Genomic DNA, 13,195 nt, shown 5'->3' with positions numbered 1-13,195 from the left:
GCTCTCTACCCTCAAAACCCAACATTTCTCATCTGGTAGGATATACATTATGCAGAAAGGTTGAGGAAATTCTAGACATTGGTTCCAAAAGATAATTCAACATTTTTGGAAAATAGTTTATTAATTCATTATAAGGACAGATACATGATCAATGCCTTGGGTTAACACTAAAAAATGTCATATTTGTAAGGAGAAAAAAATGCTGGAAAAAATTAAATAATATAGCATAAACTAAATACAGACAAATAAATGAGCAGGTACTGATTATACTTGTCATGCATCAAAAAAAGGTTTTTAAAATGAGACTCAAAAAACGTAAGACATTGATGGTAGGTGACAAAGGGATTAATACCCTGTAAAAGGCCAATAGACTCTTTTCTAATAAAAATACTGCTACAAAGACACAAACCTAACACTTCCAAATTACCCAGAGCCCAAATCATATATAATACTAGTGAGTAATGGCCACTTTCTTATCAACTGTGAGTTATAGGCAGATACCAGATTTATTACTTATTTGCTTTTGAGAAACAATTTTCCACCCAACCTAATGGGTTATAAATTGTCTCATTTGCAGCTATTTAATTTAAACCAGAACCTCAGTGCCTGTTAAACAAGAACATGAAAAATGACTATGTGGTGTAATGCTAAGAGCCTACTGTTAAAACAGCCATTTAATTCAGGGCAGTTGTTTTTTTTCCTTTAGAAAAAAAATCAAACCAGCAAAATAAAACGAGGCTTTTGACCTTCAGAGCAATGATAAAACATATACAGTGGTGTTAGCCACAGTAACGCTGAATGCTACAGAAATAGTACAAGTGACAATTCTGTCCTTAATGCGATACAAAAACCAACATTAATAATCTTTAGTGTTATCATAGGCTGGTTGAAGGAGGGGGAGGGGGAGGAAATGTAGGTGCGGATGTCAAACGTGAGTGACACCCGAGTGTAATAAACACAGATGCTGAAAGGGTCTGAGGAAGCTGCAACTCCGCTGAGAGACATTTCACCATTAAAAAAAAAAAAAGGAAAAAGGAAAGATAGACTGGTTATTTCTAATTTGGCCCAGAAGCCAGAGTTAACCCTTGATGTGCCAATCAGCTAAAAAGATGCATTTAAGGAGAAAAGACCCCAGATTCCATGCTCCTGTGAGAATAAATGCCATTGTTTTCTCTACACAGGAAAGAGTGGTGGGTCATCAGAAAATGATTTCAGGATTGAATTTAAAGGGAAAAAAAAAAACAAATGAAATGAACCAATCGCCCTTGTCCTGTGCAAAGATGTCCTTTCTAGACCCTGGAGGATGAGATTCCTCTTACCCCCACCCCATCAGCTCCTGTTCAAGGCCCACAGAGCGGGAATCTGCTGGGCTGCAGTGCCCCTAATTCCCACTCTCCTTCCTCCCTTTAGCTTCAGCTAGGAAGGAAGTTTCCAAACCCCTCCATCCAGCCAACCTACCTTCCTGCATAAAAGGGAGGGAGGAATTTTATCCTGAGCCTCTGGGTCATATTCCCCTTTCCCCATCTCAAAAGTCCCCTTGTGTGACTTGGATCCATCACCTCCAAGGTGAGTCCTCCCATCTCAATCCCAGGGAGAAAGATACAAGGGAAGCTGGAAGGTCTTCTCTAAACCCGCACTGGGGGTGGGCCGTCTGCCTGGGGAGGGGGCAGATGGAGGCGCAGAGAGAAGAAGGGGCAGGAAGGTAATGGGTGAAGTGACTGGCAGACACAGGAATCACACTATGGCCTCAAAGCAGACATGAGGTAGTCATGTTGTTATGGAAGGAAGGTGGGAGAACCACATGACAGCATGGGGAGAGGAGCGAGAGACAGGAAAGGCAGACATTCAGAGGAGACACAGAACAGTGGAGACAAAAGGAAAGATTATCGGGGAAGAAGTGAAGGGCATTGGAATTGGGAGAGCAAGTTGACTGGGAGAGGGGCCACTAGCGCAGTGAAGGGGAAGGAAGGAGGGGAGCGAAAGAGAAAGCAAATGTTCAAAACCAGGCACTTTCCAAATTATAGAAGTAAATGCAGAGTTGCTCTGAGGGGAGCCAGAGTCACCCTCTCAATTTGGGCAATGGGACGTGGGTGATGGGAGGTGATTCAACTAAAATATTAGGTATTCAGGGCCTACTTGCACTCAGCCTCGCCAGACGGAACATGGGCTGAGGCCGTCTTTGTCAGACAGGGCACTGCAGACACTCGCAGAGTGTGTAATAAAAGGCTGGGTGACAGAGGTGGGGGGCCCACAGGCCTGGGGACTGACCCGTCTGGGGCCCTGAGCTGAGCTGGAGGATCAGTGAGGCTATAGTGACCACTGCCTGGACCGCGGTTTCGCAGCTCACAACCAGCACACACACATGCTTCCCATACGTGTACATCACATATAGCCGTGCTTCACGCATCTCTCACGTATCACATGTGTTACAGAGTATGGGGGAGTGAATAATCCATTTCTTCCTCTCCCCCCCCCCTTGCCAAAGCACCCTAGGAGGCTCCAAAAGGCTTGGTGATGTTCAATATCTTCAAGTACCCACGTGTACGTGCACGGCCATGTGTGTCACATGCCATAATCCAGATCAGCCTGCCCCAAACTGCCCCTCCAGGAGAACTAAGCAGAGGAAGAGACGGGGGCTCTGGGCAAGCCCGGACTGGCTCCTAGAGGGCAGGGGGCCTTCGGCTGGCAGCTGTTCCCGGGGGCCTCCTCCAGCGCCTCACTGGACTGCAGGTCTGGGTAGGGGCAAGAAGATGCCTGTGGTAGGCAGGTAAGTCTGTCTGGCCCAGTGGCTGCCTGCTCACACCCTCCCAGCTCCCTGTCCAGCCAGTCTCCCCCTTGCCCTAGATCCACAACACCCGAAGTGAGGTCAGGAGCTTCCGAAGGCAGGGGATCCTCAGGTTCCAGGTCCTGGAGGTGGAGGTCAGGCGTCCCTGTGGAGGCACTAAAGTCAGAGTGGACAATGACTTCAGCCTCCACCTGGGTCCTGCAGGCGGGGGGCGGCTTCTTCCTCCCATTGCCCTGGTCAGAGCAGAGAACACAAAGACAGGGTGAGAGTCACTGAGTGGAGAGACACTAACACCCACCCCCTCCCACGTACCCCAGAGCATACATCACATGAGACCTGGTTAAGGAAGCAGGCTGACTGCTCTACAAGAGACGGTGACTGGACACATGGGAAGGGAGGGGAAAATGTGCCCTTGCCCAGGAGTTCCAGAAGTACCAGATTTAGTGAGGGCCTCAGTGAATATGAAGGGCTGGAGGCACTCAGGTCAGGCCTACCCTCAGACCCCATGGGAACTCTGCTCTGGCCCTCTTAGGTCTAGGTAGAGGAGGGACTGTCCCCAAAAAGGAGAAATACAGATTCCTGCCAAGTAGCCAGCCCTCTACCTACTCCCCTTTGGAGGCTCCAGGGGTCTCCTGGCTAGACCTCTATCCCCGGGAAAGCTACCACCAGGGGTCTCCAGAGAACTAGTGAGTTCTTGCACTCCAGTGCCCTGTCTGACAGACAGCCCCAGCCCATTTTCCTGTCTGGCTGGGCTGAGTGCAAGTTCTCCACAAGCATGGGGACCCTTCTCTCCTTTCTTCCCCTTTCCTCCCAGCACACTGACCTTTATGGCGTCATACACCAGAGCCTGCAGCAACAGCGTCTGCCCAGTTCCAGCGGGGGGCAGCAGGGCCCGGGTCAGAGCTGGCATGGGGCCCGCCTGGGGCAGCTCACAGCCCGCCCAGGAACCTGCCCAGCTTGGTCCACCTGGCTGAGCCCATGAGATCTGCCCGGGAAAGACAAGCAGGAGCATTGAGGGACTGGCTGGGTGAGGGAAGTGGATGGAGGCCCCTCCACAGACTCTGGCCTCCCTGCCTCCTTCCTCGCAGTGCTGTGGGGAGGAGCGCAGAATGGGCTACGGGTCTGGGGGTGAAGTGAGCATGGAGAAGTCCTCCTGCAGGAAAGCCTAATACCAGCGTTTTGGCAAAGCCCAGAGGTTTCCAAGCCACACAAGGTCTCCTTCAGAGAGGCAGGGAAAGGGTGAGGAAGGACTCCGGTTGAGCAGGCTGGTCAGAGAAGGGCGGGATGAGCCACCACTGCCAGCGCGGAGAGGACCTGCCCTGCGTGGCCCACTTCATCTGGGTCCCAGTCTCACTTGGCTACAGCGAAGCTGACCAGCCTTTTCCCCATAGCTGGGTCTTATGCGTCTCCCCAGCTCCCAGGATGAGGAGGGATCTGGTGTTTTGGCCACCATGAGTCACTTGCAGAAAGCCCATCAGGAGCCCTCCTCTCCTTCCATGAGAACCAGGCTAACCTATTCTGCCAGGGACGGAGCCCATCTGCTTCCCAGGCCTGCCAACCCTTTCATGGAGGAGGGAGAGACAGTGCCTTTTCTTCTGCAGCTGGTCCTGTGAAAGGGAGATTGGGGTGGGTGGGGTGGTGGTCTCTTACAGGGTCGCCTGTTGTGCTCTCGCGCCCCCTGGTGTCCTCTTCAGGAGTGGGCCACAATGTGGGGCTCTAACCTACCAAGGTTTCAGGCTCACCTTTCTCTTGGAATGACTCCGGCAGTCTGAGACACCACCACCCATAAGGCTGTGTACTTCAGCCCTGTCCTCGATGTCTGATGGTGGTGGGGACCAGTCCTGGGGGTGGGGGTGCACAAGGGACTCCAGTTCATGGGTAGCTGGAGGGCTGGGGGATCCAAGGCGGGCTCGGGAGTACAGCGCAGGGTTTCCGGCAGTGGCAGTGGAGGTCAGGCCTGGGAGTGCTTCCCTGGAAGAGAAGATGGGCAGAGAGTGAGGTGTGGGGGAGGGGCTGGGACTTAGTCCAGCCTATGTCCTTGCCTATCTCTGGGACTTGGTTTCCAGTCTGTGTAATGAATAAGGAACTCTGTTGAAAACAGTGAATGGGACCCTTCCTCCACTGGCTCCAGGCATCTGGAGATTTGGGGTCCCTCGTTCCAAGATCCTGGCAGCTACAAAGGAAGTGGGAGACAGGCAGCTCTGCTTATGCATGCCCTTGCTGAAGGGGTAGACGAGGGGCTCCCCTAAATCCACTCCCCACTCTCATGAGGACATCACCCCCAATCCTTTCATCTCAGAGTCCTAACTTTAATGGGGCTTCTGGGGTGCCGAGGACAAGTCACGGCCACCTTCCCAGCTCTCTCCTCTCTGTGACCCTTCTGGAAATCTCTCTGCAGTTAGACTGGTTCCTTCGCCCACCTGTGGGGGCCGCGGCGCAGGCCAGCACACATGCAGGCCAGGAGGCAGAGGAGGCCCAGGCAGACACCCACGACGATGCCTGTGACTGAATGCACATCCAAGGAGTCTGGTGGGGGAGAGAGAACAGGTCAAGGACAGGAGAAGGCCCAGGGTTCACACATCAGGACTTCTTGTGCTTTCCTGGGGGGACCATTGGCTGGCGTCTCACTTTGTGGACACTCAAAATCTTCTGATGCAAGGCCAGGAGGGCCCTGAGTCTCACAGAGACCACAGCTACCCCTCTCCAGCTGTCCTCCCCACTTGACATCCAGAAGTTGTGGTCCTTCCCCTTCAGCTTGCCTGCTGACCAGGGATGGTTTCAGGGCCATGCAACAAGTATCGTCGTGCGGGGCCCACGCTTACAAGGGCTCTGTGCTTGGTTTAATGCTCCGCTGTCACCATCTTTAAACTCTTCCTAATTTTTTAATAAGGAGCCCCTCAGTTTCATTTCACACTGAGTCCTGCAAATTACATAGCCAGTCCTGCTGTCCACCTCTACCCCATAAAGCTCATCACATCTCCAACCCAATCCTCCAGTCAATGCAATCTTCCAAAGAAACCAAGCCACTCTCCCAAAAATCTGACCTCTCAACTGAATCACCACTCAGCTACTTCCAATTTGTCCTCTCTGCACCAAACTACCGTGTTTCCCCGAAAATAAGACCGGGTCTTATATTAAGTTTTGCTCCAAAAGATGCATTAGTGCTTATGTTCAGGGGATGTCATCCTGAAAAATCATGCTAGGGCTTATTTTCCAGTTAGGTCTTATTTTCGGGGAAACACGGTAGAAGGGCAGTTGTCCAAAACAATGAAAGTGTAATCATGTCCTGTAGCAGAGCCTTGGAAGAAATTACTTCAGGGTTAGAACTAAACTCCAGGGGCCTCTGGGGGCTTCTGGGGATCTCGGGTTGCCCCCGGATAGACCCCACTGCTCCCTTCCTGCCCTCTTACCTGAGAGCTTCTCCTGGAGAGTGATCACGTCCTGCAGGCCAGAGAAGGGCCCAGGCCCCACCTCTGTGCGTGCCCCCATCTTGAAGAAGTACCTAGTATCACTCTCGAGGCCACGTACCTCTGCACTGAAGATGTTTCCTAGAGGGTAGGGAAAGCAGGGCTACTGGATTGAGTAGGGGTGGGATGCAGGGAAGGGCAGGAAAGCAGGACTAAAGCCATCTGCTCCTCCCACCCAGGCAGTAGCTTCTGCCTGTTCCTTCTGGAAACCCCTAGAACAAACCTCAGGCGCACTCTCACTACTAACCCAGCCACTGGAGAGGTTGGCAATGGGGGAGAAGCTGGGGACTCTCTTGCTTCAATGCCCTGGGGTGGGAGCCCTCACCCTCCGTGGTGAGCAGGGTCCACTGCTGCTCAGGCTGGGTATGGTTGCTGCTGTACAGGATCAGATACTCCACAATCTCCCCATTGGGCTCCGTGGGGGGGCACCAGTGCAGCAGGACAGTGGATGGTGTCAGAGAGCTCAGGCGCAGGTCAGATGGGGGCGTCGAAGGGCCTGTGTGCAGGGGAGGAGATGGAGAGAGGCAGGGTCACTGAGAGCCCCAGCTGGGGGGGGGGGCAGCTGGGAGACAGGGTATGAGGCATGGCCTCTCTTCTTCCTCCTTAACTGGGACAAACCACAGAGCAAAATGAGGACTGGTCTCTAATTTGGGAATTTCTGGAAAACCGTTGGGGAGGGGGGCTTCACCACGGTGCTCTCCTCCCTGAAATTCTTCTCCACTCCTTGGAGCAGAGATCCCTAAACTTCCACAACCAGATACTTCCAAGGGTGGAGGAGATTGTCTGGTATTCTAGTGACCCGGGGGCAGAGTTCACCATTTTTGGGAAGGCTTACATTTTATTTTAAACTCTCAAACTAAGTTTGCCATCTATTCCGTGGTCAAGTTTAATATAAACATAGTATTTAAATTATATATCATTTAAAGGTCGTAACTCCCCTTGCCACCCCAAATCTTTCAGTAAAATTGGTTGATGCCTTGTATAGCCTTTGTCTGTGCCCCTACAGGGTCATGGGCACCCCACTGTGAGAAGTACCCCCTTGGCGGACTTCGTGTTTTGTTTTTAGAGAAGAAGCTGATCTTGGGAGGCAGGGGGTGAATGAGGAAGGGTGAGGAGGAGGAGCACAAGGGGACTGGTGAGCTGAGAAGCGACAGATATTTGGGGGTTCAGGTTTCCAAAGCCTGACAGAGGGTGGAATGGGAATCCAGGGCTCTCAGGTGTAACAAAGCCACAGCATCACAGGCTGCCAGAAGCCTCTTTGACCTGATTCTCTGCTTCTCAGGCTCCAGTTTCCCCATCTAAAGAAGAACCGTTCCCCTCTGTAGCATGGTCAATTGCGCTGGGGACCCAATAATATAAAGTCTCCTTTGGGAAGACATCAGGTCTCCCTAAACTCCATACACAGTTTAAGACCATAATAACTGAGGTATAGGTGGGTGAGAAACGATTTGAAAGCAGTTTTTAAAAAAGCAAATTCATGAGAACAAAGTGCCTTCACACCCCACCCCACACACATTTTCCTATGTCAGGTCCTGGGACAAAGGTCTTCTGTCGATGGGAAGGTGAATAGTCTTAGGGCTGGCAGAAGTGAAGAGCCTCTGCTGTGAGAACAAAAGTCCATTTGTTTTGAAATGCCATTTCCAGAGGGTTCCAGAGTCACAGACTTGCAGAGCAAATGGTCCCATCCTCTTTCTATAGATGATGACAGGCCCTGGGTAAGGAAGGGACCTGCCCAAGTCTCCCTGTGTGTCAGGGGCAGGATGGGGACCCAAATGCAGAATACAGGTCACCAGCCTCGCCCGCCTGGCCCCTCTTCACCAGCTCAGTGGGGTCTTGGTACAGCCTCTTAAAAGAAGCCGCTCCCCTAAACCCTATGTTATTATTTTTATGGGTAAATGGACAAGACCAGCACAGGACTGGCTACTTCAATGCAAAGCGAATGACAGACACTGGTGAGATTCTGAGCCCCCTTCAGAAAAGAGGTTCTGAGGCCAGAAAGAGTTGGGGGAAAGATAGACTGGTGTCCAGAGGGTCGGGGGCAGGGGACCACTCACGGTCAGGCAGGGTGGAGCGCTCCACTACGGAGCCGAAAGGCCCATCCATGTCCACACCGTGGGACTGGACTGCAAACTCATATTTGGTGAATGGCTTCAGCCCGCCAATGAGGATGTCTTCTCCCGAGCTGTCAAGGCAAGAAACATGACGAGTGCTCACGTTTAGAAGAAGCTCTGCCAAAGCTACTCCCACGGCCCCAGCCCTAGCCCCAGGCCCTGCCCAGAGGGGAATCTGCTCCCTGCATAGGGCCAGTAACCTCAGCCAGAGAACCCACAGAGAGGTCTGGATGTAGACTGCTCCCAGGGCATCATGCTCCATGTCCAATACCCAAGCCAGGCCCCCTCCTTCAGGAAGCCTTCCTGGATTAATGCAAGTCATCCTTCACCCAAGGAAGCATCTCTGACACATATTTTTCTTGATTTAATTTTACTTTAGCTGCAATTATATATATCTATTGCTTTTTATGTGATGTTTCCTCTGCCAAACCAGCAGCTCCTGAGAACTGGGGGTCCTCTTAGGAGAGCAGCTGGGTGGTCTCTTCCCCGTCATACTGGGAGCCAAGCCCTCTGAGGTTGAAGAAACAGGTCTGTCTGCATCATGCTCCCAAGGGTTCAGCTCAAGGCTCTGTTGTAAGGAATAGGATAGACTCTCCTTTTTCACCATCAGACCCTCGGTGTACCTGCAGTATAATACGTGAGCCCTGAAAGGTTCCTGAATCCCCCCAGGGTCCCTTTCCTCATCACCACCTGCTGTCTTCCTCCTCCCTCCACAGGATTAGCCCCTCTTCCTCACCTGGTATAATAGGTGACCAGGGAGGCATTCCTGAGCCCCCAGGGGCTGAAACGCACAGTGTAGTTGACAATCTTGACTGTGGTGAAGTCAGGTTTTTTCCACCGAAGCCAGATGGATGTGGAGCTGTTTGATTCCGCATGGACATGGGCAGGGGGCAAGGGTGGTCCCCTCTGAATGGGCAGGTCTGGAAGGTGAAAATTAGAGTGTGGGGAAGGGAGGAAGGACACTCACCCTAAAAACGTATGCTTTACAGTTCCCAGCTTACAGTTATTTTCTTCTACCCTCTCTCTTTTGCTCCTGTGAGTTGGGTAGCATCATTACCACTTCACAGATGAGGAAACTGAGGCTCCCAAGAATTTAAGTGATTTTTGCCAGGGCCATACATATAGCAGACAGTAATAGAGAGGCAGCGAATCATGGCAATTTAGAGCACAGATTCTGGAGTCAGGCTGCCCTGGTTCAAATTCCAGCTCTGCCACTTACTAGCTGTATAACCTTGGAGACGTTACTTAACTTCTAGGCATACTCCCTATGCCTCCATTCCCTGCTGTGTAAGTGGGGCTGATAATAGTATCTAATTCATAACGTTGTTATGAGGATTAAGTTAGTTCATATTGGTCAAGTATATAAAAATATCTGGCACATTGCTATGGACTGAATGTTTGTGTCCCCCCCAAAAAAAAAATTTACATTGTTGAAATTTGAATAGATGGTGAAATACTCATGAATGGAATTAGTGCCATTCAGGCTGCTATAATGAAGTACCACTGACTGGGTGGCTTATAAATAACAGAAATGTTCTTCTCACAGTTCTGGGGGCTGGAGTCCGAGATCAGAGCGCCAGCATGGCTGGGTTCTGCTGAGAGCCCTCTTCCAGGTTGCTGACTGCTGACTTCTCATTGTGTGGCCACATGGCAGAGAGCAGAGAAAGGAAGCAAGTTCTCTGGTGACTCTTAGAAGGGCACTAATCCCACTCACGAGGGCTCTACCCTCATGACCACATCTAATCCTAATTACCTCCTAATACATCACAATGGAGGGTATGGCTTCAACATATGAATTTTGGGGGGGACACACACTTTCAGTCCCTAACAGTGACCTTATTGAAGAGATCCCCAGAGAGCTCTCTATTCCTCTTTCTGCCACGTGAGGACATAGCAAGAAGAGGGGTTATGGTCTATGCACCAGGAAGTGGGCTCTCACCAGACACTGATTCTGCCAGTGCCTTAATCTTGGACTTCCCAGCCTCCAGAACCACCATATGAGAACCAAATGGTGCTTGTATAAGACTATGGTATTTTTGTTATAGTATTATAGGATGACGTGTTTATTACATAAACATAAAATAACATAAACTCCATGAGAGCAGGTACCTTACTTGTGTTGTTCATCACTAAATTCCCAGAACAGAGCTGGCACATAGTAGATGCTCAGTAAAACACTTGCTGAATGAGCAAACTGGAATTAGAACCCAGGTTTCTTGACCTTGGTTAAGTTCTCCTTTCACTGAACCACACGATTGAAAATCAGCCTGGGAAGTTCGGGGTGAGGGAGTGTCATGATGGGCAACAGAGGTGTCCAGCACAGGGTCACGGTAGTCACTGCAGTGGAAAGACTTTTGCCTGAAAGCCAGGAGTCCTGGTTCCAGTCTAAGCTCTGTGACACCTTGGACAAGTCCCTTTACCTCTTTGAGCCTCAGTTTCCTGGTAGGCCACATAGAGCTACTCTCCCTTCTTACAGTGGTGGGGTCATCTGACAGACTGTAGGTGGACATGTTTTAAAAATTGTCTTAAAGTCAAACTTGGGGTCAGGAGTCACTGATCAACCATGGGATTTCTCTGTCCTACCTTCCAAATTGGCACTGCTCATGGGCAATGAAAATACTGTAGCAGACCTAGAAGACAGTGCACAAACTGGAGCTTCTTTCTATGACAGAGGCTGTCTGGAGCCAGAAGAGGATCTCTGAGCCTAGGAGAATGCATTTGGGGGTGGCTGAGGCCACCAGATGGCCTGACCACCAGGGCTGGCCCAGAGGAAAGGGAAAGGAAGCCGCACACAGATGCCTTGCCTGAGCCCCCCTCACCTGGCGTGGGAGCCTTTTCCGTCTTGCCCTTCCACACTGCTGCATAGCCGTCCTCATGTTTGTTGAATGCTACAAGCTTCACTTCGTACAGCCGGCCAGGGACTGGGGAAGATTACAGGGGTCACTGACTAGCTAGAGGAACCCGTGGGGTCACGCTCTTGTCCCCAGAGAGAATTCCGTCTCCAACTCCTGCACCCAGCTCTCCAGGCTCCCGCTGAAGCTACATCCATCTCGTTCCCTCCCCCCAGCCCTCCTCACCTAACTGAGTCAGCTCATACTGCTTCACTTTCTTCTTGAGGCGGACAGGCCCCACATCCCAAGCCTGGTCTCCACGGCCCCCCGGGGGGCTGTCACCATTGGCCTCCTCCTCGGCCCCCACCTCCCGCCAGTACAGTTTGTAGCCAGAGATCTGGGCAGGGTGAGGGGGAGGCTGCCACGACACGACCAGGGACTCCATCCTTGCCCGTACCTTCAACTCTGCAGGGGCAAAAGGGACTGGGGGCAGGGTGAGCAGGATGGGAGAAGTGGAAAGAGAATGGGGAATGAGGAGAAAGAGGCCAGGGGTGGGAGAGGAGGAAGAGGCAAGAGGAGGAAGAAGCAGAAAGACTGGCATTGAGTGAGAGCCTTGCCAGCTTTCTCCCAACGCATCACCACTCAGCCACCACCCAAAGTGCCAGGCCAGGGCTGGTCTAGAGGTGAACTTACTATTTCACAAACCCAGAGTGCTGAAAATGGAGGGATGTCTTCCTGAGCGTTTGCACAGAGGTTAGCAAGGAATACCTCTGGGGCAGGGCTGACAGTACCTAGCACAGAGTCGGCTCTATAATTCTTCTAAGGGAATGAATGCATGGATACTGGCAGATAAGGGAGTCACAAGGGTTGCTAAGGCCAGGAAGGAGGGATGGAGCCATTAGAGTGGGGACTCTACTTGGAGCCTAAAAGTTGTGAGCTTATTATGTATTAGACACTGTTCTAAGCACTCTGTACATACATTTTAACTTTATTCTCACAACCCTAAAAAATAAATGAAAATAACATTATCCCCATTTTACAGGTAAGAAAACTGAGGCTCAGAGCAGTTAAATAACTTGCCCAAGGTCACACAGATAGTATGCATACAGGTTTGGTCTGCATTTAACTATTCGACCATTGGGCCTCTCAACAAATCCAATAACCATAATCATGGAAGCAGCTGCTATTTAACAAGCTCTTATTGTGTACTAAATACTTTGTTTACAATATATTATCAATCCTCACGCCTCGATTGGCAGCAAATGAAGCCTTAGAGTTGTGAACGGTTTGTTGGAGGTCACATAACAGAAGGGACACTTGAACACAGATATGCCTGCGATGGCCAGCCCTTTGCCTCTACACCCATCCTCCCTGACCCATCAAGCAAGGGGAGCCATGGAAGGTCTCTGATGGAGGGGGTGGTTGGGTCTGGGTTCCAAGGGCATACATACACCCACACAATCATGCATGCCACCTGGTCCTGTCCCGTCCGAGCCCGTACCATGGCTCTGGTTGTGCATACTGGGTGTCCTGTGCTGCATCCACTGCGAAGGTGCCCCGTAGCCAGCCCCCGTGCCGGCCGAAATCCGTACTCGATACACCTTGTTGGGCAGAAGTGAGTTCAGCGTAAGCTGTGTCTCATTCCCTGGCACCTCGGTGGAGAAAATCTGATCTGCTGGGACAGAAAAGACTGGCTGCTGGGAGGCCACCTGGGGACCACAAGCCCTAAATTCCCCTACACCGACTCTTCCACCTCAGATCCTGGTTCTTCAATGCCCACTGGAGCCTGAGGCCCTCTCACCTGCGTGGACTCCATGGCTCCAGGGCTGACTCCTGGGCTTCCCACTCCAGCTGATGTGGCCATCAGCCTTGGTTCAGAGTGGGGAGAATCATGGCTTGCTGCCCCCACTTCCCCATAAACTGGCAATGAGCCCCCCCCCCACACACACACACACGGGCACAGGCACAGGGGTTGCCTGTGAGGGCTTTCGGCACCACCTG

At 51.5% G+C, this 13,195-nt stretch overlaps 1 protein-coding gene across 4 annotated transcripts in view; it reads right to left on the bottom strand.

Moving 5' to 3' along the window:
• Nucleotides 1-110: 110 nt before the first annotated feature.
• The window catches only part of IGDCC4 (immunoglobulin superfamily DCC subclass member 4), a 37,533-nt gene continuing 24,448 nt past the window's right edge, over nt 111-13,195 (bottom strand). For 3 of the 4 annotated variants that reach the window (XM_074327552.1, XM_074327550.1, XM_074327553.1), the window contains 11 exons: nt 12,696-12,866; nt 11,441-11,677; nt 11,183-11,284; nt 9,100-9,283; nt 8,307-8,434; nt 6,578-6,748; nt 6,196-6,333; nt 5,206-5,311; nt 4,528-4,756; nt 3,609-3,770; nt 111-3,018 (listed from right to left, as the gene is read on the bottom strand). In XM_074327552.1, coding sequence (XP_074183653.1) covers nt 2,614-3,018; nt 3,609-3,770; nt 4,528-4,756; nt 5,206-5,311; nt 6,196-6,333; nt 6,578-6,748; nt 8,307-8,434; nt 9,100-9,283; nt 11,183-11,284; nt 11,441-11,677; nt 12,696-12,866 — 2,033 coding nt within the window. In that variant the 3' untranslated portion in view covers nt 111-2,613. The remainder of the gene's footprint in view (nt 3,019-3,608; nt 3,771-4,527; nt 4,757-5,205; nt 5,312-6,195; nt 6,334-6,577; nt 6,749-8,306; nt 8,435-9,099; nt 9,284-11,182; nt 11,285-11,440; nt 11,678-12,695; nt 12,867-13,195) is intronic. The other variant, XM_074327554.1, reaches the window with a different exon arrangement.

This window comes from Rhinolophus sinicus, linkage group LG03 (assembly GCF_036562045.2).
Source record: "Rhinolophus sinicus isolate RSC01 linkage group LG03, ASM3656204v1, whole genome shotgun sequence".
Taxonomy (NCBI): Eukaryota; Metazoa; Chordata; class Mammalia; order Chiroptera; family Rhinolophidae; genus Rhinolophus; species Rhinolophus sinicus.
The sequence above is the reverse complement of the archived record's forward strand: the minus strand, read 5'-3'. Positions and strand labels throughout refer to the sequence as shown.